Source organism: Thunnus maccoyii, chromosome 6, assembly GCF_910596095.1.
Source record: "Thunnus maccoyii chromosome 6, fThuMac1.1, whole genome shotgun sequence".
Lineage (NCBI taxonomy): Eukaryota > Metazoa > Chordata > Actinopteri > Scombriformes > Scombridae > Thunnus > Thunnus maccoyii.
In genome coordinates, this window is record NC_056538.1 from 31653432 (window position 1) to 31679492 (window position 26061).

General features: G+C 40.2%; 1 protein-coding gene across 5 annotated transcripts; it reads right to left on the reverse strand.

Moving 5' to 3' along the window:
- zgc:113149 (uncharacterized protein LOC541363 homolog) lies at positions 1-25487 on the reverse strand. 5 transcript variants are annotated; one of them, XR_006096557.1, is made up of 9 exons: positions 25386-25487; positions 20971-21126; positions 18656-18697; positions 16384-16432; positions 14417-14528; positions 12868-13014; positions 12421-12565; positions 9715-11663; positions 7520-7661 (listed from the first exon to the last, which is right to left on the reverse strand). XR_006096557.1 is itself a non-coding variant. In XM_042414286.1 (7 exons), the coding sequence occupies exons 2-7, from the start codon at positions 7509-7511 to the stop codon at positions 1030-1032; spliced, it is 1572 nt and encodes a 523-aa protein (XP_042270220.1). In that variant the 5' UTR covers positions 7512-7661; positions 9715-9900; the 3' UTR covers positions 1-1029. The 5 variants fall into 5 exon arrangements, 3 of the variants coding, with proteins under 3 accessions (XP_042270220.1, XP_042270221.1, XP_042270222.1); XR_006096558.1 differs by having other exon boundaries at positions 20971-21144; XM_042414286.1 differs by lacking the exons at positions 12421-12565; positions 12868-13014; positions 14417-14528; ... (2 more) ...; positions 20971-21126; positions 25386-25487 and adding exons at positions 1-1976; positions 2921-2974; positions 4614-4790; positions 5904-6060; positions 6528-6622 and having other exon boundaries at positions 7370-7661; positions 9715-9900.
- Positions 25488-26061: the final 574 nt, after the last annotated feature.

A 26061-nucleotide genomic window follows, 5' to 3' on the forward strand; every position in this document is an offset into this window, starting at 1 on the left:
TTTTCCAAGAATTCCTTTTTTTTTTTTTTTTTTTTTTTTTTAAAACATTTGACTCCTGTGTAAATTATAACAGTGAATTCAGAGATATTAAACACTGTACATGTGCACATGTTTAAATATGAAGCTGTGATCAAGACAGAAGCTTGTTGTTGTTGTTGTTGTTGTTGTTGTTGTTGTTGTGAGTCTCACTGGTAACACGAGGAGACCAGAAGTCAAAAAGGCAGCGAAGGAGTGTTTTTTTAATCACTCTGGGATCCGTTTCATCAAATGTGCAACGTGCGAGCAGCGATATTTCATCCAATCAAAACACACACACATGAGTACGGGAGAGTCCTGTCATCACTTGTGTAACGTGAAGCTGCCACCGGTCGCTTTTCTCCTGCTGAATCAAGATGATGATGATGATGATGATGAGGAGCGTTATTATGCTTAAATTAAATCCCATCAGGAGAACAAGAGCACCCACAGCTTCATCATCTAAGTCCAATAACTTGATATTATTGTAGCACTTCTTTTTTTTTTTTGTTGTTGTTTTTTTTTTTCTTTTTTTAAAAAAAAAAAAACACATTGTGGCTAGAAGTAGAGGCATGTTGAGTTTTAAAGCACCAAAAAAAGAACAAACACGTCCAAAATGCCAATTTTGCAGCGTGGAAAAGTCACGAGCCCGTCACAAACAAAACAGTAAATAAAAAGGGGAGGGGGGGAGAAAAAAACAAAACAAGATGCAGGCACATAAATAAACAGCCCATAATCATGGCCTGAAACTGCATGTGTTTGTGCACCAGTGAGCAAACATTTCATCCTATTTTGAGGGAAAAGGAAGCAACATGTCAGTCCAGTAACTTTAGTGACTGTTTAACTCAACGGTCACCGATCTCTCGGTATTTTAAAAACAAGCTTGATGTTTAAATCTTGAACCACTGCCATGATTTTTATCTGCCTTTGGCTTGTGGTTACTTTCCATCCTGCCCACGTTGTCTCTTTAAAAAAACAAAACAAAACAAAAAAAACCTACTAGCTTGTTTATTCTCAGAAGCGTGGGGCGGGATGATGATGTGTCGCCATTTGTCCGCTGTTGGATTTATCCCGCAGCATAGTCAGAGCGGTGTTGGAAAAATCTCTCAGGATGTCCACCGTCTCCCTCTGCAGCAGGAGGGACTCCTGCACGAACTCCTGCTGGCTCTCCACCAGCAGCTGGACCGACTGAGCCAAAATCTCCAAGGACTGAGACACGGAGGTGAGGAGCATCCTGCTGGCCCGCTGCTGCTGGAGGCTCTGAGACGCCAGCTGGGCCACGTGGTCGGGGGTCCTGTGGGAGGAGGCTCCGGCCGGGAGAGGGTCAGACAGGTTCGAGCTTGGATGGGAGGGACGTTTAGGTGGGAGGACTGAAGAGGGAGGAGGTGGTGGATGCGAATTAGAGGAGGGGGCGGAAGAGGAGGGAGCGGGAGAGGCGACGGAGGAGGATACAGCAGCGGAGGGAGGAAGGGGAGGAGGAGGAGGAGGAGGGGGAGGAGGAGGAGGTGGGACGGAAGAAGAGGAGGGCGTAGGGTGTGAGGTGGAGTCATTGGCTGTAGAGGAGGAGGGAGAAGCGGGAGGGAGAGTGAAAGAGGAGGAAGAAGAGGAGGTGGGAGCGGGGAGGGAGGGGGCGGTGGCAGTGGAGCTTGTGGGGGATTGTGACGGCGGCGGAGGCGCGGCGCCGGACAAGGCGGCGTCTGATTCGGACGCCGGAGGGAAACCGGCGGAGGTGGAGGCCACGAAAGAGGAGGAGGAGGAAGAGGAGGAGGGTCCAGGTGGAGGTCTGGAGGAAGGGGTTTGGTTCTGGGTCTGGCTGTTGTTTCGGGAGTAGGTGTAGACCGGCTTGACCCTCAGCAGGGCGTTGTCAGGCAGAGGGTCCAAGGAGGTGGAGGAGGGTGGGGGGAGAGAGGAATGGTAGGAGAACATGGAGTCGTCGTTTTCATCGTAATCCATGCCGGGTTCTAGTAGACGACACAGAAACAAAACACCTTTAATTCAACGCTAACGCCTCAACTCTTCTTTATTTCAGTAGCACTTCATGTCTAATAACCCCAAACATTTTAGAGTCTCACTGAACCTTAATATTAGAGCTTCATAACGGTTAAAACAGTGTGAGGTTTCATTTAGTAGCATACATTCTCCTGGTAATGATTTTGATGCATAAACTCACCAGTCAAACCAGTACTCCTTTCTTTTTCAATTACAACAATTCAGTTTTTCACATAGCGTGGATCTGATAGGATCATTCTGTGTTAAAGGTCCTGTTCACACCTGGTATTAACATGCGTCTCGGGTGATCTGATCACAAGTGGACAGCAGCTCTAAATACAGGTGTAAACACACCCGAGACGCATCGAGGACGGATTGAGATCCGATCACTCAGACCACATTCGGAGGTGGTCTGGGCCGCATGTGGCCGATCCTGTCGGCGTGTCGGATATTTCAATAATCAATGAAGTTATGCTGCTGTGTCTGGTGCGTAAATGTGCACAGTACCAATATCAATAATACCAGGTGTAAACAGGGCCTAATTTAACATGCAGTTAAGACTTCACAGAACTGGACACTTCATTTACCAACATTTGGGCTTGTGTGAATTTTATTTTGAAAATCTAGAAAATTATCATTACAATTTAAAAAAACAAGTGACTAAAACTGCATTATGATACACTGTAGCATGTTTACTTAACATGGATCAGTCACACCTCATCCATACCTGATCCAATCAATAACTCTGAAACCAATCCATCACTCAATTCTCAACCTTATTTTGAAATCTCGTAAAAAGGTCCCCGGCACTATTAAACCCATCGAATATGCTTGTTTTTGTTTTTTTTTATACCAGTTTAGATTAAACTGCTCCTGCAGCCAGAACCAACAGTCAGATATAAAACTACGTTCTTACCTCCATCGTCCGCCAGGTCTAAGTCAAAGTCAGAGGACGAATGGAAAGGATCGCCTGTAAAAACATGGCAACGTCACATCACCACCATGGAGGGCTCAGCAGCAGTTGGAAATTTTGCAATGCCAAAAATGTCTTAAGTATACCTCAAAACTTGGAAGTATTTTAGAGCAGAAGCCATATAGTTAAATTAAAAGAAAAAAAAGAAATTAAAAAAAAAGAAATTGAACATGCATAAAATCAAACTGCTGTCATCGACCACGCCACTGTGAGCAAATGTGTTTATTCTCCCTGCTGTCACTCAGGTCTCTGCACAGTTTGTGAACAACGAGCAAACTGTCAGATCAGTCAGTCTGTGTCTTATAGTCCTCGATATAAAAACACCTTAATGGTCCAAATTTAAAAACAGAAGCAAAGGCAGCCTTCAGTTTAGTTTAATAAGCTGAGATCAGATAAGAGTTGCAGAAGTTTCAGCCTGCAGCTTTCATTTCTGCGTCTGAATAACCATAACAGGTCCAGAGTGATTATATTGATAAAGCTGTGTAATCACATCACAGTATTGATAGTTATCTAGAGGCAGAATGAGACAAATCAATTGAAATGTCTGTACGTACATCGTTCTATTTTCCTACTCATTAAGATGAATCTTTTGTTAAATCGTCTTCCACAGTGGTTTCAAAGTGTTATGCTTTTAATCTAATGCTATAATGTTGACATAGTGTCTGGTAACCTGTGTATTCATTTGTCTAATTTCTATATTGATTGGTTGTTTACTATAAAAGATTCAAACCAATTTAGATATTTAACAAAGTAATGAGGATATTTCTGACGTGCAACTTATCAGAAACTTTAATCTTCCTCCTTTGAACTTATCATAGTCTCTTCATCTTCCCCCCCATTTGCTTTAATATGTTTATACTTAGTTTTAGTATTCTTTTATTATTATCATCTACTACACAACCTGCATTCTTTCATACTGCAAATCTTGCACCAATCTTTGCTTTTTGTTTTTATTTTTTCACTGCCTGATTGAGAAGTGTGTCCCTGTTTCCCGTCCTACTGTGAGAAATGCAACCTATCACTCCACACTGTTCAGTAACTGCAAATTAAGTGTGTGTCGAGGGGGGAACTATGGAAAAAAGCCTTATAAAAACTAAAGCAATTTAAGCCACTGTGAGCATTTCACAGAGGAAAACACACCAATTCTAACTTCACTTTATACGCATCTTTAAGGTATCTTTATCTCCTCATTTTGGCCCTCTGTCCAGACTAACACACCGTTTTTCTCTCCTGAAAATGGAGCGTTTCCAAAACAGCCTCCAGTGTGTAAATCTGAAAATGCAGGCTTGGCGTTACAGTGCGTACAGGAGAAAACTGAGCTTTGTAGAAACATTGTCATATTAATGACTTAACGGCATTTCATTGGAGGAACCACGACGATGCTGCAGAAACAAAAACAGTATACCGTTTCTTGCTCGTCTGTCCTCTGCACAGCAGGAGGAGAATTACCTGTTTAGGCTTTTTAATGTGGACGGAGGTATTTGCAGAAACAAGCATTTTTGCTCAGAAATGGCGTTTTTTTAGCATGTAGCGGTTTCATGCGTTTTAGCTCACACCAGCAGCCACTTTAGTAAGAGCAATCTACATAGAGAAACTGTACCCAAAGTGAATTTTCTGCCCTGTTCCTGCTGCTTACCGGGAAGTTCTTTCTCTGGTGAGGAGAGAGGAGAAAGGTCTAAGGAGGCTCCTCCTGGTAAAGAGTGGGAGTTGTCTGTCAGGCTGAGGTAGGAGTAAGGGGAAGGGTTAGACGGTGGACCTTTACTGCAGAACTTTGAAAAATCATCATCTTCCAAGTCCAGATCACTGTCGCCATCTGAGAACCAACAAACGACAACCAGTTAGTTCATGAGAAACAAACAAGGAGACTTTTACTCAACTAAAAGCTGCTTCTTTACCATGTTATTTGTTTTTTGATAAGACCTTTATGGGTTTTTTTTTATGTTTAACACCAAAGCTGTCCAATTCAATTTCCATTACTTTGCTTTTTTTTGCTCCAGGTACTGTATCTGTCAAAAACATCAAGTTTGATGTTGTTAAAACCCTCCGACAGCAGCGCTGAACCGCAGACACACAAAATAACACAAATTAAATGTCATGTTGCATAACTATCAGTAACACTACAGATCAGATACTGTATGTGGGGTTTTTTTTTGTGCTGCGGATAAACAGAGGCTGTCTAGTCCTTCCTGCTACAACAAATCCACACAGACACTCCTTCCACCATGGATATTATATAAAACTATCCAACACATCAAACCAGTCATAACGGGAAAATTTTGTCAAATTTTCAACTAGTTGAGGGTCAAAATCTGTCTTATGCTTAGGGATGTGTTCCTCTTCCATTGTGGATCTGGTTCCCTGCTAGCATAACACCCGCATTCATTAAGCTCCACTGCTGACAAATCTCTTATGAAACCTTTTATCTTTCCTGATTCTTCTTTATTGGCAATGAGCGATGAAAAACATAAGTAGCAGGCCTCTTATTCTAGTTCAAATAAAACACATTCTGACTGATGCTCCCTCTGCAGATGAGTCTGGATTCAGCCAATGACTGTTTGTGAATAAAAAGATGGACTGTGTAGTTCAACGGGGACCAACTGAGTCGACGTTCTCCAGCTGATCACCTCACAGTTTAAATATCTTGTGGTTAAACTTTGATTTACATCATATGAACATTTTAATCAATATGAATGAATCAGGACCTTCAGTATTTGGAGTAAGCTGTTAATTGAATATGTCCAATACATTAAAATGAACATTTCATATGTTGCTCATCTCATTTTCAGGTTCTGAGCTTTAATTAGCCTCCAATCAAATATCATTAACCATATTTTAGTTGCAGTTATTTTAGACTTTAATTACTTACAAATGTTTTGAGCTGCTAGCTAGTTGTGCTTCATTTAACCTAGTGTTGGTGTTGTCTCACCTCCTCTTGGACTCATCATCAGTATCTTATGGACCATCCTCTCCACGGGGCCCATGTTCTTCTTCCTAACGTTGGTGCCGTTGGGGCCCCGGAGGGCTGCCACACGTCGCTTTCCGTCACATTTGAGGTCGGCCCATTTCTTCATGATCTGACGCACCTGTGAAGAAATAAAACCTCATTTAAAAGCCTTTTAGCGTATAGAAATACATCCCTCCCTAATTAGTGGATTAGTCCATGGACAGAGGACTAAATACCAGCAATTTATAATTGAATTAATTCATCAGACATAAACTACAAATCTTTGATTAAAGCTTCTCACATATGAAGATTTGATGCTTTTCTAAGTTTCTTATCATCGTTTTGGACTGTTGGTCAGTCTTCACAACCCTTTGACAAATGCAAACTCTGCAGGGGTTTCCAAGGAGACGAAGCTTTGTTTTAAGGAGCTGCAAGTTAAAAGTCAGGAAACCACTGGAGTCATCTATATAAAAGGTTTATAAATATCATTACAGTTCATTTAATGCAGATTTCCAGAGTATACCTATCTAGACATCACACAAACTTTACCACTAACTTGATTTTTAAAAAAAACAAAAAAAACAACCACCAATCAGGACAACAAACCTCTCTGTGATTCTCTCCCAGACCGTTGATCTGATCAGTGATTTCAGCCCAGGTCTGTTTCTTGGCTTCTGCCGACACACCTTGGTTAAACTTCCCTACAGGAAGGAAGATATACGATGTGAGACTCGGTTGGCTGATATCATACTCTCTCTCTCCCTCTCTCTCTGCAGGTAAATATGCTATAACGTGCAACGTTGAGAGCACAGAAACCCAAACTGCAACCTCCAGGATGAAGTTCAGGACAAAGGATTTCAAATTTTACTGGCTTTGTCTCCATAGTAACGGCAGTCAAAGCTCATGGGTATTGCGGGTATTTAAACCAATCAGTGGTTCCAAATCGACTGACAAATCATGATGATTACATTAAGCAACACTGAGGACATTTAAGTTATGAAATAGGAATACAGAATTTGGAAAAAACCAGTGGCCTTTCTCCCACTTTGCAACTCTAATATCAAATCTGAATCTGATCCTAGTTTACGCAATAAAACAATAACAGTAATTATCTCCTTTTTTTCCTCCAAGACGGACGACAATAAACTTGATAGAGTGGAATTACACCACTTTCTACAAGCTTCGGCCAAGAGGAAACTCGAAGATCCACTCAAGCAGAGGGAATAAAGATAATCTCCACACACACACACACACACACACACACACACACACACACACACTCCTTTAACACCTGGCATTAACATATGATCTGCATCTGGATCTGTTATACCAGAGTGTAAGTTAATACCAGGTGTAAATGTAAAGGCCCGTGGATCAGATCCAGATGATCCAGATAATGTGTTTAAATACAGATCACATGTTAATACCACAGAGTCCTTCCTACTCACTGAGGATGATGTATCTGTTCCTCTTCACTGCCTCCAGAAGCAGTTTCACCTCAGTTAAGGAGAACCTGGGTTTGGCTTTCAACCCCCCTTTTACTCCTCCCACCCTAAACTCTTCGTCGTCCTCACGCCACGGGGCCGACATGGCTCCACCTCCGGCCTCGTACGCTCCACTTCCTCTTCTTCTGACAGCTCAGTTTGGTGCCGAGTCTGATTCCACCGCCCTCCCTGGGTCAGTCTGGTCCTGATCCACCTGCCACTCTGGACTAAAGACACCCGTCTGACTGCACAGAGCCTGCGAAAAAAAAAGAAGGAGAGAGAGAGAAAGAGAGGGAAAGAAAGATAAAGGAGAGAGGGAGGAAAGTGAGACAGAACGGAAGGATGATATAAGAACAAAGGAGAGCAAGAAAACTAAACTTTAGTGGGTCAAAATGAAAGGTGTGCACCTCTACCTCAAAACAAATCACTTTTCTTTAAATCCTTTTTTCTGATTCAGGTGTTTTCTTGAGAGATATCTGTGTATATGTTGCTTTGGACAAAAGTACCTTCCAAATGAATTGAACCATTGACGACTAAAGGTAAAAAACAGGCTTCATTTGCAGCTTGATCCGTTTCATCAGAGTCTCAGTTGTCGTCTTATAATCCATTAGAAGCAGTAATAAACTCTGTGACCTGAAGACAGGAGCCACTTGGCAAAGCTGTTAAAGTTTCAGGTAGCTATTTACTTCTAGTTCATGGTTTGTCTCTGTATTCACATTATCCTGCTATATTTATGTCTTATAACAATAAAGATTGCACATAAAGCATAAAGATTAATGAGCTTAACGCATTTTATTCGCAATTGTGGTCACGCAATAAACAAGCTGCCAGACCTTCCTCCATTCATTTCCCTTTGGACGGGTCTTCTTAACGGTTTCTAAGCCATTAACCTATTTTTGTGGAGAATTTTAGTACTAATTTGAAAACGTTGTCAGAAAATAGAATTAACTTTTGTCCCCTAATTTTTGTCCCCTTATGGAAGTATGTATGGGAGTATGGAAGACCCTGATTTGCCTTTAAATCAGGGGTTTAAACTGATGTACCAAATTCAAACTCTACAGCTGATCATTTAACTCACTAAAGGTTGATAACAAATGGTTTCCATTCTGATGAAACCTAAAGTACTTCTGTGGATGAAAAAGTCCATGGCTGCCGTAGAAAATGCAGACAGAACAACACATTAGAGAACAGATATGAAATAATGAGGTAAGAATGCAAATTCATGCAATAAGCTTCAAAAAAGATGGACTGAAGTTGTTTTAACCCGTACACCAAGAACATTTTTTTTTCTTTAGCTTGTGTCCCTACACTGCCCCCATCTGGTTGGATTTTAAAATGAACATGTGAAAATAAACCTGGTGAAGAATTACGCCCAAGGATGAGTAATGGGTTTTTTTTAATGTGCTCTTGTATTCTCTCTTACCTTTTAAAAAAGTATCTCAATGACAAAGATTTTGATCATTTGGTAAAGATGGACACCTAATTACAGAACAACAAAATGTAATCTACTCACAAAAGCCCTTGTAATTTACACCTATCAGTATGTAACACATACCCTAAAATATCATATATCAAATATATCAGAAAAACAAACATCATGAACTCCAAAATTGTGGAAATATGTCAAACTACTAGTCAAGCTTTTTAATGTTGTTGTATTTATCCTCTTCTGTTTTTATGTGTTTATGTGTAGCTATTCAACCTAGTATGTTTTACTATAAAACGCCAGTGTCTGTGTGTTTGTATTATATATATATATATATGTACTTACTAATACATTAACCGTTAATAACAACTTCTCAATATAAACTGATTTAAATAAACATTGCGTTTGCTCTGATCACGTGGCCCGTCAGAGCCAATCAACTGCGGTCTTCTTCAGTCTTTGTTGAGCTCGTGCCTGGCGGCTCACACAGGGAGCAGCCTGTGAGACTGCCGACTCCGCCATCTCTGTCAGCTACGTCGGGTTGAACCACCGTTTCGTAAAAAAAAAAGAAACCCCAACAAAACCTGACCTACTGCGAACTTCGGTGTGGATACGTGGATTTATCATGGATGCAAAACGCGCGTTTACAAAGCGGGGGAGTTGTATTTATGCGCCGCTCTGCTGCGCCAAACACAGCTACGCGACTGAATCGATGGCCGAGTAGAGGACGAAATGTCTGCTAGCTCCGGTACAACGCTTCTTTTTTCGTACTGTAACGTTAGCTATTCACGTTTTTCTACGCTAAACGGCACGCGTGCGGTCCGTTATTGGAAATAAGTGGTGACGTGTGGTGCGAAAAGCGAAATGTGTTGAAAATAATTACCAGGAAAAATGGCGTTCTTCTGTCCCTCTCTCTCTCTCTCTCCCCTCTCTCCTCCCTGCTCGCTTCTCCCGAAAGTTCGGAGTGACGACAACCGAACTGCGCAGACGCAAAAGATTTTTTTCTCTCCCTTGAACGCGCAACATTTTCAGCCCGCTGCGCGCCCCCAGCTGCCCCACATACAGTGTGCACCAATCACTCCCTTTTTTTTTTTTTTTTTTACTTAAACCACACACAAAACTCACGAATTGTGCATAATTGACTCATATTTTAGTATTTCTTGAGCAAAACTGAAGATCAAACCTCATCAGGGTGCTTAAAAACACTTCACAGGCCGTCCAACCCCCTCCAGTCTTGACGTCATTAATTAGTCCTGCAGAGCACGCAATATTTTTGTGCAGTTTTTTTTTATTCATAACACTCATATTCCAAATGGTTTTAATCACAACAAACACTACTATACATGTTTCCTACATGCAGCATTTAGTCCTTGTTGTCTATGCCTGTGTTGCTTATTCCTGCTGTGTGACAAACATGGAGGCCTATTTAGGTCAGCAAAGGTCATCAACTTCATTTTACCGACATAACACACCATGAAACACGGACCATCTGAATTTCAACATTACTCCACAAAAATGCCAAGACTGTTGGCCATTTATTATCAATGATGATGCCTAGAGAACCAACAGCTGCTAATGAAACAATGTGAGCACAAAAAAAGAAGGATACAATTTGCAATGATGAAATAAACAGACATAAATATAAGCACAAACATTGCATTTCATATTCTGGAAATGTTGTGATTCATAGGATTGTTGAAAGTGTCAGTTCAGAGATCAGACTGTTGGTCTTCTGCCCTTAAAAATTATGGAATAAGATCAGAAAAAAACGTCCTTTCACCACCATTTTATATCAACATGGAGAAGGAAGAAGAATGAGAGGCCTCCCGAAAGAGCAGATTCCACGTTTGTCCGCTTGGTGTCGCCAGAGATCCTCCTCTGGGGACAAATACGTGTTTCCTTCTTCTGGTTAATACCCGGCCAAGCCTGCAGAGGGCGCCATCATGCACGTGTTTCACCCACTATGGACTATTTCAGACTGAGGAAAGGGGGGGAGGGAGGTGTTATACAATGATGTTTACATTAGAAAATAAACTGGTTGCTGATAGCTGTGTATGATTTTTTTTTTCTGATTTGTTCAGAAATGTGTACTCATGTTCTCCACACATAAAATTATTCCTCTGTCCTCCTCGATAAAAAAAAAAAAAAAAAAAAGGGCCACTGATCGGCTAGAGATGCACGCCCCGGGCCCACGGAGACCCGCTTTTCGCTGTGTTGTTCTCCACATGGCTCTCCTATTGTGAATTTATTTGTTGATTTATACATGTGGTGTTGTCTGATTCTACTCTCTGCTGCTGCAGTGACCCAGTTTCCCCACTGGGACCATTAAAGCTTCCTATGATCTAACTCTCTCTCTCTTGAGTGACCGCAGAAGCCACCTTGAGGGGAAATATGGAGTGTGAAGTGTAAAGAGAAAAAGGCCTTGCTGTGAAATCCCCACAGAAATAGTTATGATATTCCTATGACACATTTCAGAAGGGTTATGTCATACCACTATCACAGCAAAATTATTATAGGAATACTATATGACGATAAGAGATGATGAACTCCTCATACGCCACTTTAACCTCACTACTGAAACCAGGGACTCAAAGTCCCTCTAGGAATATCACTGCAATATTCAAATAATATTATAGGCATTTTCATAATGAAGACTATTTAAAAAGTGACTTATGTAAGGCAGAGAATGACAGCGGCATCACATTGGCACAGCATGCAAAAGCATAGTAATTGCTAGAAAAAGAGTGAAATGGATGAACGCTCCGTCTATCATTTCATAAGGTTTTTGGCTTTCTGGTTGGCGTCCTCGATGCGGGTCACGTTGGTAGAAATCTGCAGAGAGAGAGAGAGAGAGAGAGAGAGAGAAAAGAAACAGGAAATGTTAATAAGAACCTGGAGAGCAGAACCACTGGAGCCCTCAGTCTATCTTGCAAATTCAATTTTTGCTCCCGCGCGATGACTCATTAAATACAGTTTTGCCGGTTGTGCAAAGCCTACAATGTAAGCATTACAATCCAGAATGTAAACTGAAGCAACGGTAACATATTGCTGCTATTGTATTATAGCAGTAAAAACTGATTATTGAAAATAAATAATTGGACAAAAATCCTGATTTGCCTTTTATTTTTGGCAGACCAATTTTAGTGTTGAATTTGCAAATATTAATATAGTACCAGTCAAAAGTTTCAACACACTTTCTCATTCAATGGGAATGGGAAGTTATGTCCAAACGTTTGACTGGTACTGTTTATATTTCTTTAATTTATATTTTTCATTGTTTACACCATTTTAGTTCCCTCCTTCCATCCCTGGTTCCTGTATTAGCCATACTTCCATTAGTGGTGTACACTTCTGGTTTTATGTGTTTGTATTTTAACTTTACAAATGTTCCCCATAGTAGTTCAATAAAGGCTTGAATTGAAGAAAACCTGGTAATATTTGATATCATTCAATGACTTCTGGTGAAAATTGTGGCATATGGTCATCTTTGGTGATATATTTGTTGATATTTGTTGGTGTTCTGTGACATACTGTGATGATGATACTTAGTGACACATACAATAATTAGCGTTGATATGACAGCAAGTACCTTTTTGTCTATGCGGCTCATCTGTTCGTTCTGCGTTTCGATCTCGTTGCCCATGTCCAGAGCCATGCTCTTCAGGTTCCCCATGATGCTGCCGACGTGAGCCAGGTTCTCCTCCATCTCGTCCTCGCGAGCGTCATTAGTCACCCTGCGATGGAGCGGGATAACGCAGAAAAATCAACATACAGTATATATCATAGTATTGTATTGTAAAGATGTGAGTTATATCTGAATCTACAGCCCAGGCTTGTGTTTGTGTGTGTGTGTGTGTGCGTGACAATATCTTTTGTTTGGCCAGCTGCCTATATGAATAGTGACTGGTAGTATTACATGTCAGTCTTTTCTAAAGAGGAGCAAACACTCATCAGACAGCTGCCTCTCTTTAACACCCAACCTACCTACAATAACAGTACATTAAACTCTCCTATTACTCTCTCTCTCTCTCTCTACCTCCGTATATGTCCCCCACTCATGATCATTTGCTCCCTCTCGTCCACGACTCGAGACGACGGCGGCTGATTGGACACGATGCCATCTGGTCCGGAGGCTCCACCCCAAACTGCCTTATACGCCCCGCTCTCTTCAAACGCCTTCAGTCTGAAGGAGAGGAAGAGAATAGTTCAGCCAGTTTAATGTGATTATGTTGCACAAGAACCACCCTGTACCCATACTGAGTATGTATGATGTATGTCAAATCTGCTCCCAGCTAGTTTAAATCAGTCTGTCACTAATTTGTGCATTTCTACCTACAGGTAGCTGAAGCAGCTTGTTCTGACATCCATACTAAGCTGGCTAAATTGAGAAAAAGGACTCCATTTACATGTGAAAATGATTCACATCCGCACTAGTTTTAGAGTTAAAGGTAGGTAATGCTATAACTTTCTCTACTTTTTTTGACCATGTGTGTATAAGGAAGAATTTCTCTCTCAAGCTCTCTTTTTTTCTATTACTTTTATTCTATAACTACTTTTGCCACTTTTTTTGTGTGAAAAACCCAGTGCAAGACCATGAATAATTCCCATTATGTCCAGACTACAAAGACACAAAATTCTAGGAGAAAGACTGTGGGATGCAGCAGGAAGCGTGCTTTTTGCGCCGCATATGCTTGCAGCTGTTCAGAACAGGTAGAAACACATGAACTAGTTTGTTTGAATCCTCTACTGTCAGGCGTCTATCAAGTCATTATTTTTGGATCACAAAGTCATCTGACAACATCGACATTTATACATGTTGGCAACATGTGATATACTACATGGAACTTTAAATTGAGTGATCACAGAGGGGGGTTTAACTTTAAATTTGGCAATAATTCAACAGTGACATTCACGCCAATAAAGCTTATTTGAATCGGATTAGAGGGTACATAAAATTGTCTCTTTATTTCTAATGCTACCCCTAAACCATGTGTGGCAGGGATACGTTTTGCAAAAGCAACGTTTTGCAAAAAAATCTGTCTTGAGTGATCAAAACGTTAAGATACATTTTCAAAAATTAGCCAGCTTAGCATAGATGTTCTCTCAGTGACGCTCTCTTCAAAGTGAAGCGTCTCATCAGGTAGATTTTCTTTCCAAATGGAGATTACAAATGGTGATACAGTCTTGTCTCCAGCTCCTTTCTCCAGTGTTACCTCTACACTGAGCAGTAAAACTGAGCCAGCTCCGAGCAAACTCCAAAAAATTTGTCAGTAGTAGATGGGATACAAAGGATACCTTTCCAGTATGGGAACAACAGTGGTTCATTTATATAGATAGATACAGCAAACATGTTGATATCTAAACAGCTGCAAATCCTTAAAAGCATCAAAGCAAGCAGGCAACGAAAGAAAGTTTAAGCAACTAGTAAACAGCGTATTAAGACACATCTTGTGACATGTCTCCCTCGGTAAAGATGGCTGCCGTCCTTCTCTGGCTTCTATCCACAAGCCATCAGACACACACACACTGTATACCAGTTGAACAAACACACAGACACACACACACACACACACTCCTCCACCTACTTATCACAGGAGCAGAGGCCACAGCACTTGCCCAGGTCAGTCAGGTTTTTCTCGGCCTCCTTCATATCAGAGTTGATCTGATCCAAACCCTCCTCTATACGCTCCAACTGCTCTATGAGAGGAGGAGGAGGAGGAGGAGGAGGAGGAGGAGGAGGAAGGAGAAAGAGAGGGGGAAGAGAGGAAGCAAAGAGGTGGATGTGGAGAAGGAGCAGAGGGGCGAGAGAGGAAGGAGAAAGAAGACAGAAGAGGGGAGGAAGAGGTGAAGTGGCAAAGAAGATGGGGAGGAGGAAAGTGAAGGAGGTAAAAGTCGGAAGGTGATGGGAGGAAGAACCATTCGGGAAGCAAAAGAGGAAGAGGAGAAAGGATGACGGGAGGAATGGGGAGGGGAGCGGAGGTGGAAAGCAAAATAAAATCACTAACTATTTCCCCAAAAGCCCCGCAGCTGAACAACCAAACATCAGACCACGAATAGACAACAAAATCCACTCGCAAATCATAAAAAGCTATTGCTCTGCCACACAGGACTAAACAGGGCCATGCTGGGCTGAGCTTGACCTTGTTATGCTATTTGCACTCTGACCTCAGTGCCCAGTTCCATCATGTTTTCTCTCTAAAATGAGGGCTGTAGCACAGATAACAACGACGCAACTAACAATTATTTTCATTATCCCAAAGATATTCAGTTTACTATCACAGAAGACTCTGAAAAACAGAAAATATTCACATATGTGAGACTGAAGTCAGTGAATTCTTGGCATTTTTGCTTAAAATACACTTACATGACTTATCAATTATCAAAATACTTGCCTATTCATTTCCTGTTGATTAACATGTGTAATTATGTCCATACACTGCTTCAAGGGTCATTGTGAAAAAAAGAAAAATCAAAAAGAAAAAGTTTTCAACTTAAGCTCTTGTGTGATCAAATTAGCAGCAATGAAACGGCATAAATCATAACTATCATCTTCAAAGTGAAATAATCTCTGTCAACTGAGTCATTTTGTCATGATGGTGTAGATTTGTGTTGTTGAAACCAGATTATCTAATATAAAAAAAAAGAATGGAAACTCTTATTTTGAAAGTGGATTCAAATTAACACCTCAATTTAAACTTATTTAATGGAACTGGGCACCAGTATGTGTTCCTTACGCCATCAGTTGTGCGGATTCCAGAAACCAGACCTACTTCCTGATTGGCCAGGCACACAGACCACAGCACTGGGCCATGTCTGTCAGATTCTTCTCTGCCTCTCTCATGTCCCTGTTGATGGTGTCCATGCCTTCCTCAATACGCTCCAACTGCTCTGTTAGGAACAGGAGTTTTTATGGCGGTGGGTTTTATGGCGTCAGTAGACACGGACAGTATGCAACAGATGGTTTCAACCACCTGATCTGACTGGTCCGACATGTACAGATCATGCTGATTATCCCCATAAATCAAAGCTGAAGCCAAGAATTGAAAAGACCAAAGCATGTCTTCAAACATAGCGTGTTTCAATACAACAGCCGCCACTGCACATGAACTAACTGGAAGGTAGCAGTCACTGTAGCAGCCAGCTGAACCTGGATCTGCATCCTTTAACTGACGGACTCAGGAAGACAGTGACTGTAATGTTTTACTCTCTGAGGTGCCACAGCTTAAGCAAACACATTTTTTTCATCACAGTATGATATTACAGTGCAATAACAATCTGTGTTAATCCACTAGTGAAATAGAACAGCTTTGCAGTTGTTGGTATTTTTTAAAGTTTATCTAAGTTAAACACATCTCAGAACAACTATTGAACATACAGAGATTACAATAATACTAAGCTTCTCATTTACCTCTCAGTATGGGAGCATTATTTAAATCCCTACATTGATCCTTGGAAAGCAAAGATCTTACTTTTTTTGGTTTTTTTAACAGCTGACAAGACAAAGAATGATGATAAAAATGAGTTTAAAGAGTGATAAAGTAGAGCTGATTACCTCCTTGTTCATCCAGCATCACCAAAGCTCTGATCCCAGCATCTTTACTCTAGCGGGAGAAAACACATAAACAAAGCACAAGTATACAAATTATAATGATATAATGATTTCCCTTCTTCTAGCCAGCGGCAGATAGATAACCCAACCTTATCCAAATGCATTATATTTTTATATAATTGTCATGTGGTGATGCAGTTGCAATCAGGAACCGTTTTCAGAACTCTCCTTGGTGTTTGTCCATTTAAATTCTCCCATCCACTCAAAAATGTGTTATTCTTCCTGCTCCTTTGAGTTTGTTTTTCACATTCATCTGCTTGAAGAAGGAAGGAAAGTTCCTCTGTGCTCACCTTAAATTTAGTTTAACACGTGTACCTAGGAGCCGGATTTTGTGACATCACAACTGGTTTGGAGCCAATCCAGTATACAACTCATGGAAAGTTGAAGCCTCCAGTGCACAAACACTGAGTATGGACTTTACAGTTAAGTAGGAGGAGGAGATGTTGTTTTAGGGATTATTTAATAGAGTAAATGTACAGGTAGCTGGTATAACCTGCCGGGTATTACTGCCTGACGCACCTCCTCCGGTGCTCATGGGTCAGCTGCAGGATCATCAGCCAGGAACCACCGATCCTCAACGTTTCGCTCCTTTAATCCTGGGACGTCTCCCCTGCAGCTGGCGCCTGGTGTTCTTTCCCCAACGCTTGTCCTTCCTCATCAGCCACAGCCAAAAGCTTCCCATCTCCGTCTCCTCTTCCAGTTCTTTTGTTGCCCTCTTCATCTTTCCTCTTGTACTCAGCAGGTGTGTGATTGACACCACCACGAAGCCTCGGCATACAACCTCCACTGGGTAGATGGTGGTTCTTCAGTTGGCCTCCCCTGCACTCAAGAGTACTCGGTCTTCAATCTTGTCCTCCAATGGAACTGTGAGCTCAATGAGGAGTACGGCTTTATGCCTTGATGGACCAGACTACTATGTCAGGACGGAGAGACGTGGTGGTATTCTCGCCGGGGGGAACTGGAGCTGCCTTCCAAGGTCGACTCTCATATTCCTTCTCCTGGTCAGAGGAAAAGAGCCTTGGTGTTTCTCTTGGCCTGGTGCTTCTTCTTCCTCTGCCCTCAAAATGGATGCGGTGTTCAACATGATGAACATTCTCCCCCCGCCCCCCGCTTTCCTGTCTACGCCTCTCCAGAACCTTGGCCAGCTTTCTCAGAAACCGATCACGGCGCCATCTGTAGCGCCCCTGTGAAGCAGCCTGGCGAGACGTGCAGGAGGTTTGAGTCGGGAGCGTTGCAGAGCGAGCAGCACTCCTCCATAATTGAACTTTTGTGTGGAAAAAGAGACCGTTTATTATTCCAAGCAGATGATCTTTGTATGTCTTGGAAGGGATCTTAAAAAAGCACAAATGTTTGAGCGTCCTTGAAAACACAGAGTGAGACATTTTGAAAACGGTTTTTGTTCACTTCTGCATTACCACATGGCTTCAACTTTGACAAAAAATAAAGGCAACAAGGCTGCCTGGATGACAATATAAGACAATATAAAAACATGTCTTTGGAAAATGGTCAGCAGCAGATGTAGAAATTGTAATACAATCTGTGAAAGCACTATTGTGGTTGAGGTAGTGAACATGTATGTAGTCTTTTCCTGCTCTCATACATGTCAATGCCTGATGTCTTTTTTCAGCAGCTTACAGTAAATCACATCCCAACATCCGTCTTGTTTACGGTCATTTGATGAGACATTTCCTCTTGTGGAAACATCAACAGTGGAAATGCAGGAGGCTAATGTCCAGATGATGATGCTAACATGATAATGATGATGAACTTCATCTTACACAGGCTAATCTTACTCTTCTTATCTTTGGTTTATGGTCTTTATTTCTGTAGGCTTCACTAGTTTTACACATATGTGTGTGTGTGCACATGTGTGGGTGTGTGTAGTGCTGCCACGATAGGTCGATTCATCAATTAGTTGCAACTAGTCTGATAATCGAATGATTGTTTTAGTAATTTCTTAAGCAAATATGCCAACATTTGCTGCATTTAGCTTCTCAGATATGATAATTTAATGCTTTTCTTTGTCATACATGATATTAAAGTGAATATCTTTGGGTTTTAGACACAATAAGACATTTAAAGACGTGTGTAAAGAAGTGCATTTTCACTATTTTCTGACATTTTACAGACAAAGCAATTTAACAATAATTAAAATAACTGTTAGTTGCAGCCCTAGTGTGTGTGTGTGTGTGTGTGTGTGTGTGTGTGTGTGTACCTCCTCCACCAGCTGCATCATCCGCCGTGTGCTCTCTAGGGACTGAAAGACACCAAAAAATGGGCATTTCAATAAACATCCAAATTCACAATAACAAAATGTTCATGATTCCTCTGTGACTTTGTATGACTTGATCTGAACATTTCTTCAACCTACAAATAGTCAAGTCAATTTATTTTTAAAGCACATTTAAAAACAGCAAAAGTTGACCATAGGGCTTGGTGGGTAACATTTATTTCATAACTGGTCCACATGTTCCTTGTAATTTCCTGGGAATTTTCTATGTAATTTGATACATAGAGACAACGCTCAAATTATGCACTTCCTGTTTATCAATTCCAGGTAAATAACAACACAGAGTTATTAGTCAGTACAATGCAGGTCAACTAATCATGCAAAATGTGAAAATTAAACATATATGAAGAATAATGCTTCTAATAATAAGTTAATAATGAATAAATGTTTGTTTCTGTTAAAATTGAGCAATTTTCCAGGTAAAGTCCAACAGCTTTTTAGACTCAAAACATCTAACTAAACCTTGTCTCTATCTTTATTTTAAGAAATCATTACAAAATAATAGACCTGTCAAAAAAAAGCATGACAGTTGAGTCCAAACATGAGATTAGATCCTCACACTCCCAAACAGGTCTTTAATGTTTTCTGATGCTGTTTAAGCTTTGTTTAATGATAATGATCAATGGAATAATGCACAAAAGGTTTATATATCAAACTCTTGTTGATGTGAATGTAAATGCGTACATACATTTGATTTATATATAGGTATATATGCATCCATATTCATCAAAGACATAGACTGGACCTTTAACTGCTGTTTCGCCCTGAAGCTTCAGAGACCTGATGACCTGAGTTTACACCGAACTGTCAATCACACACGGTCCAGTCTTTCCGCCTCTTGCTGTGTGCATTTGTGTGTGTGCGCGTGTGTGTGCGTGTGCGTGTGTGTAAAAATATCATGTCAATCCTCTGGGACTTCCCCACCGAGGGGATGATGAGGTGGCAAATGGCTTTGACCTGCAGTAGCCTTTAAACCCCAGGGAGTGTGTGTGTGTGTGCGTGTGTGTGTGTGTGACCTCATCTGTGCCTGATGTTTCTCCGCAGACGGTTGCACTTGGAGACCAGCTGTCTCTCTGGCAACCAGGTGAGCCAGGTGTCCTTAAAGGGACATTCCCCATCAGGCGGATGGAGCACTGTGAGTTTTTAGCACACCGGCCCTGACCTTAGTGAGTGTTGTTCGACGCGTTGTGTCGTTTGTGTCCTTCTGCTTGTCACCTTGACTATTTTGAATCTTTTTTTGGGGGCTAAAACATCGTTACAACCCCCATGAGGTTTGTTTGTCTGGCACAGCACACACAGTTTGTGTCACTCCCTAAAGAAACAGTCATGAAAGGATGATATGAGTCACACACTACAGGTGACCTATGAGAGATTTTACACTTTCCTCAGTAGCTCTGGAGGACTGTTGGAGGAAGAAACATCTTACCCAGGAATTCTTATGATTTGTGTTATTAAACTTATTACAACAAACTTATTTTTTTATCTCCAAATTGTCTTTTAACCTGAATTTAAAACAAGCATCATATATTTTGACTTTGTTTTTAACACCTGGTAGGCCAAAGTAACTAAGAGTAAAGCTAAGTTTAGATAGGTAATGATCATTTTTATCATTTTCAGAGATTTTGTGGACTCAATGGCTCATCAGTTAATTAAAAACATAACTGACAGATTACTTGACAGTTAAAACACTCGTTAGTTGCATCTTGTCTTCTGTAACACATCTCACAGATGAGAGATGACGTCATCCTGAGTCTAAACGCTGATCGCCTGAGAGCAGCAGGAGATGAAATAAACATGACAGCAAAGTGTAGGCAAGCAAAGTTTTGGTTGTACCTTTGGGGGTTTGACATCTAGCATTACTTGACTGTCATTTGAAGGGCTTGGTGAGGACGAAAACTCATCTGGAACAGCTGAATTTGCCATCCGGTCATCAAGTGTACTCACAGTCTAAATCTCATTAGCTCTTAATTTACTGAGGACGTCTCAAGAGCCCAGAAAACTTAGTAGTTTAGAAGAGCAGCACTAGATTTTGATCCACTCTGGTTAAAAGCTGATCCAATCACTGATTCAATCTTTATTCTCTGCTCGTTATATATTTGTGTCTTTGTGGAGCTGCTTTGGTTGAACTCTTCTATAACAAGTGAGAGGGTTTTAATATTTAATTAGGTCATTATTTACAGCTGTGATAATAAACCAGGAGCGACGCCATCTAGTTTTTTTACTAGAAACAAATAACTTACCTCATCTGTGACCTGATTGGCTCTCCTCTGCAGCTCCTCCTGCTCTGTCAAGATGGGCGGGTGCGACGCCATGTCGGCTATGTGTGTGTGTGTGTGTGTGTGTGTATTCAGTCCCAGGTGACCAGATTAGGCTGCAGCATCAGGTGGTTTTGGCACCTGGAGATCAGAGTGACACTGTGATTATTTATAATGACTGACAACAGAGTGGAGCAGACAGAACAGCTGACAGACACGCCGGGTTCAACTCTACATGTAAACAAACAGTAATCAGTGTCGTTCATCTCCACTGTAGACATTTTCAACATTTTAAAACACGTACATATAAAGTTTGTCATCATCAACATATTATGTGATATTCTTATAATTGAAGCAGGTTTGGTTTCAGAAGGCAATGCTATGTAAAATTTGGCCTTATATTTGATTAATGCTCAATTCACTTTTTATAAACGACTATTGACAGAGCAGTTTGCAGTTTTCTTCTCAGGCTGACAGTCAAAGCTGTTCTTGTCATATCAGGATTATCATAATTATAAGTTTCCAACTTTTAAATAGTTTTCACGGTAAAACACTAAGTCATAATTACAACTGAGAAACTCAGATTCTTCTGAAAGCCTTGATGTCTCCTTTCATATCTCCTTAATTATGAGGAAAGTGTCTGAAAACCAAACAAACATGGAGGCCTCTCATCGGCCAAAGATTTATGTTCAGTTTAATTAAACTCAAATTTAATGGATATGGTGTTCAGTTATCAGATTAACTCATGTGAAGATTATAACTGTCATATAACTGTCTTGCATGTCATTAACATTGGAATCTTTCTCATCTCTATCATTCATCCAATGACATGAACACGACATTAGCCTCTATTTAGCCTGAGAGGCGAAACCCAGGGCAAATAAAGCCCACAAAGCACAGCTCCTTCAGCTTAACTGCTGTGTTTGATTTGCTAACTGAAAGCGACCTAGATTAGCAGATTATAATATCAATATTTAATATTTTTGGCAGGTAAACAGTAAGTGGACTTTTGAGTAAATCAACAGTAAAAGTGGTGATGATGGAGGGAGGGGAAACAAAAACAGGATTTTGAGAAAAGGACGCCTTTGGATTGTGGGACGTTTCGATCTTTCTGTCGTAATCGCTTATGATCTTGAGAAAATGATCTGTGCAACATCAGAAAAACGTGATAAAATCAATCTTAGGTCACATCAGCTAAAATAAAGACTCACATCATAAAAATATTAACATGAACCTTCTGGATAAAAGAGCAAATGCACTATTTCACACAGCAAATCCCATTTATTTATTGTCTTCTGTCTTTTTTGAGATCATCGGGGAGGTTTTTTGTGCAACTTTCAGAAAACAAGCTCGATATATTAACACAAAACAATTTAGCTCATGAGAGAAACAAATAAAATAAAATTAGTTATCAGGCGTTCCATTAAATCAGCATTTAAATTGATGTCATTCCAGTTCAGTTACAGAATTCATCTCTCTTTTATGACACTAACAAGTGTTTACTGGTTGTAACCCTGAAGAAACCATGTCAGCGGAGCATGTTAACTGTGGGTTGGTCTCTGCTTCTCCCAGCAACCGACCAGTGAACAGCAGGCATGTCAGCTTGTTATTTAACTGGGTTAGTCAGCTGGTAAAACTGTCCTCTACAGCCTCATGCAAACATTTCAGTCAGTTTGAGCACCTTTATGTCTGAAGGTCTCCACTTCCTTAACGCTGGTTTCATATTCTGTCTGTTTTCAAAATGCTGTCTGGTCCCAAAATGGGTGAAACTGCATCGGATGGAGCGTGATGTCACCTGTTAGCGGATATATTCAATTATTTTCTTGATTAATCGATTAGTCGTTCGGTCTTTAAAATGTCAGAAAATTTTCCCCAAAGCCCAAGATGACGTTCTCAAATGTCTGGTTTTGTCCCGACCAACAGTCCACAACCCGAAGATATTCAGTTTACTGTCATAGAGGACTACAAAAACCAGGAAATATTCATATATGAGAAGCTTTTCCTGACAAATGACTTTAAATACTTGGCAACTAATTGATTAATAGACTAATATATATTTCCCTTCTTTTTAATACCAGACCTAATGCTAAATATTAGCATGTTGGGTGCAAGGTCATATATTTCCTTTACATCCACTACACCATGTTGCAGTTAGGTGATTACAAGTAAAATGAGTTCTGGTTTTGATCAGAATTAGCTTTAATGGTTATCCAGAGCATCAAACCTGCACTATAAAAAGAAGTTCCCATTTTTAAGTCTGACTGAAATGATCCAGATGTAGTGAAATCAGATTTCTTACATCAACAACAGTTGGATTTGATTTAGTTGGGTCTGAATTTCACAGTGAGACACTGAGTTTATATGACAGCTCATTTGTAATTCTGTTGCTAATTCGAGGACATTTGTTTTCCTCGACATGTTCTGTCATTTTTCTATATTTTTCAAGACAAATCTATGACTGAAACACTCCGTTCATTAATTTCAGATTAATAACAAGCTTGTACAGTTAGCTTGTTGCTTACAGTCTGGTTTAAAATGGTTGTTAGCATCATATAAGATGAATCTCTCTTCTGTCTCATAATGACTCTCTCCTCTCTAATTAGATGATCAGACTTCCCCTCAACGTGAGCGTCCAAGCAGGTGTCGGGTCCTCACAGTATCATAAAAACACAACCGTGCTCCTCCACACCCCACGCTTTTCTTTTCAGACAGTGTGTTATCAGGCTGGAGCATCATCATTAGACCTAACCGCTAATCACCACCTGCTGGAACAAATCAGAGGAAGGAGGGGCATGAAAGACAAGAAAGAAAAGAATAAAGACTCTTGATGTTCGTCAGTGAGAAACAACACAGGGAAAGTAACTAAGTAATCTAAATTCATCTTTTAATGTATAAAATGTGAAATGCAATGAAGAAATTGCTCCTATCAATGACCAGATGAAACATCTAAAGCTATCAGCTGTAAACAACGAATCAGTTGTTAAAAGAAAAAGATCAATTTGGCAAATGAGTTAATTCACCAATAGTTAAACTTGATCCTGTCTCATTCATGTCTGTCTGACATTTATTTTGAATGTTTGATCATAAACACATCATCATAGTTTTTACATGTTAACTGATTGGACCACATTCAGTCCTCTGTGAGCTGCACCCTTCAAATTCTTAATCAAGCAACAGAGTCATTCTGAACAGGGTTTACTTTCACTATCAATTAATCTGTCTGTTATTTTATTGAGAAATCGATCAATCGTTTGGTCTACAAAATGTCAGAAAATGGTGAAAAATGTTGATCACTGTTTCCCCAAAGTCCAAAGCCTCAAATGTCTTGTTTTGTCCCGACCAGCCGTCTTCAAAATGACTCAAAACAATTCATTTTCTGTCAATCGACTAGTCAATTAATCAACTAACTGTTACAGCTCTAATTCTAAATATCGCCAACGAAACACACACATAAGATAAAGTGAACTTAACTATTGATGCACTAACGTCTTGCAGCAAAAGTTAAAACTCTGCACATGATGTTGATGATGAAGTTCTAATCTATGGATGATGTTTCACACATCTGTTCAACTCCACCATCCTGACTGTAGCAGAATAATGCACCACTGGGCTGAGGTGGTGTCCAAGTCCAAGTCTCTAAATATCTCTTTACACACTTGTGATGACATCACAGATGCACAGATGCAATTTACGGATGGCCACCTTCAGAGTAAAACTTTACGCTTGAAAATGTAGGCTACACATTTATTTCTTCATTTTGTTAATTAAAGTTATTACAGAATATTCCGGTAATGTTTTTTTTTCACATTGAATAATTATTTTATTTACAGACAGTAAATTTTGGCGCAAAATATCAACAGTAGTTTAAAAAACATCTCAATCACTTGGTACCATTCTTTAAAAAATCAGCCTATCAATTGAACCAGTTCACACACACACGCACACACACACACACACACACACACACATGCAACTGAAAGAGAAACTACATACACACACACACACACACACACACACAGTTTTCTGTACCTTTTACACCAAATGTGATGAATTAAATGATGATTTGATGATTAAACTAATTTAATTTTCGCCTTTATTTAGCATAATAACCATCATTACTTTAATAGTATACACTAAATCCTAATTTAATGTTCTTTCAGCTTCAAATCTTTACTTCTCGTCTTGTTCTGATCAGATTTTTGAACTTTTTCAACATTGAACAACTAACCGGAATGAAAAAGATTATTTTTTTGTCTGTATAACCGAATCACCAACTTGCATTGAGTTGAAGTGAAGTGAATCGCTAACAGGTGGATAATTAACCTCCTTCAACATATATCCTGACTTGTTTTTTCTCCTGTAAGAAAGAAGAGAAATAAAACATGAACCAGTCCTCTTACCTTTTCGTCAGCTCTTCTTTCGCTTCTCGTTGTGTTTTTCTCCAGATTTTCCGGTTTCAATCATCCGCAATCTGCGGCACAGATCTGCTGTTCTTCCTCCGTTTATCCCTCCTCAGCATCTCTGCCCCCCCCCCCCCCCCCCCTCCCCTTTCTCTCCTCTGCACCGCCCCTCTGCTCTGCTCCGGCCCCGCCCCGCCCATCACTAAACGCACCCTGGCATCGTTCAACAAAACTGCAGCTTCCTGAGGTGATGATACTGTATGTATATAAAGTGTTATGACGGGGATTTTATTACTATAAAATCACAATGGTTGTGACATCAAATAAATACACAAAATAATATTAACTCTCTACACACTGTTAGGAACAGAATGTAAAATAAAACCTAATAAAAATATATAAAGATTGAATATAAAACTTAAAACAAGAGATTTTAATTAATTACTGATGTTTTTCGTCACTATAGAGATTTATTTCACAGCTATAGTTACTAGCTACTTTTCTGTGTAAAACATTCTACACTTTATAAAATACGTATAAAATTTACTACCCAAAATTAGCATTAGCATTAAATTGCCGTTACACATAAAAATTCTACATTTAAAATCTTATTTAAATAAAAGTAGAAATACTGGCAGTAAAATGTACCGATTAGAAGCACATGATGGGAATAAAG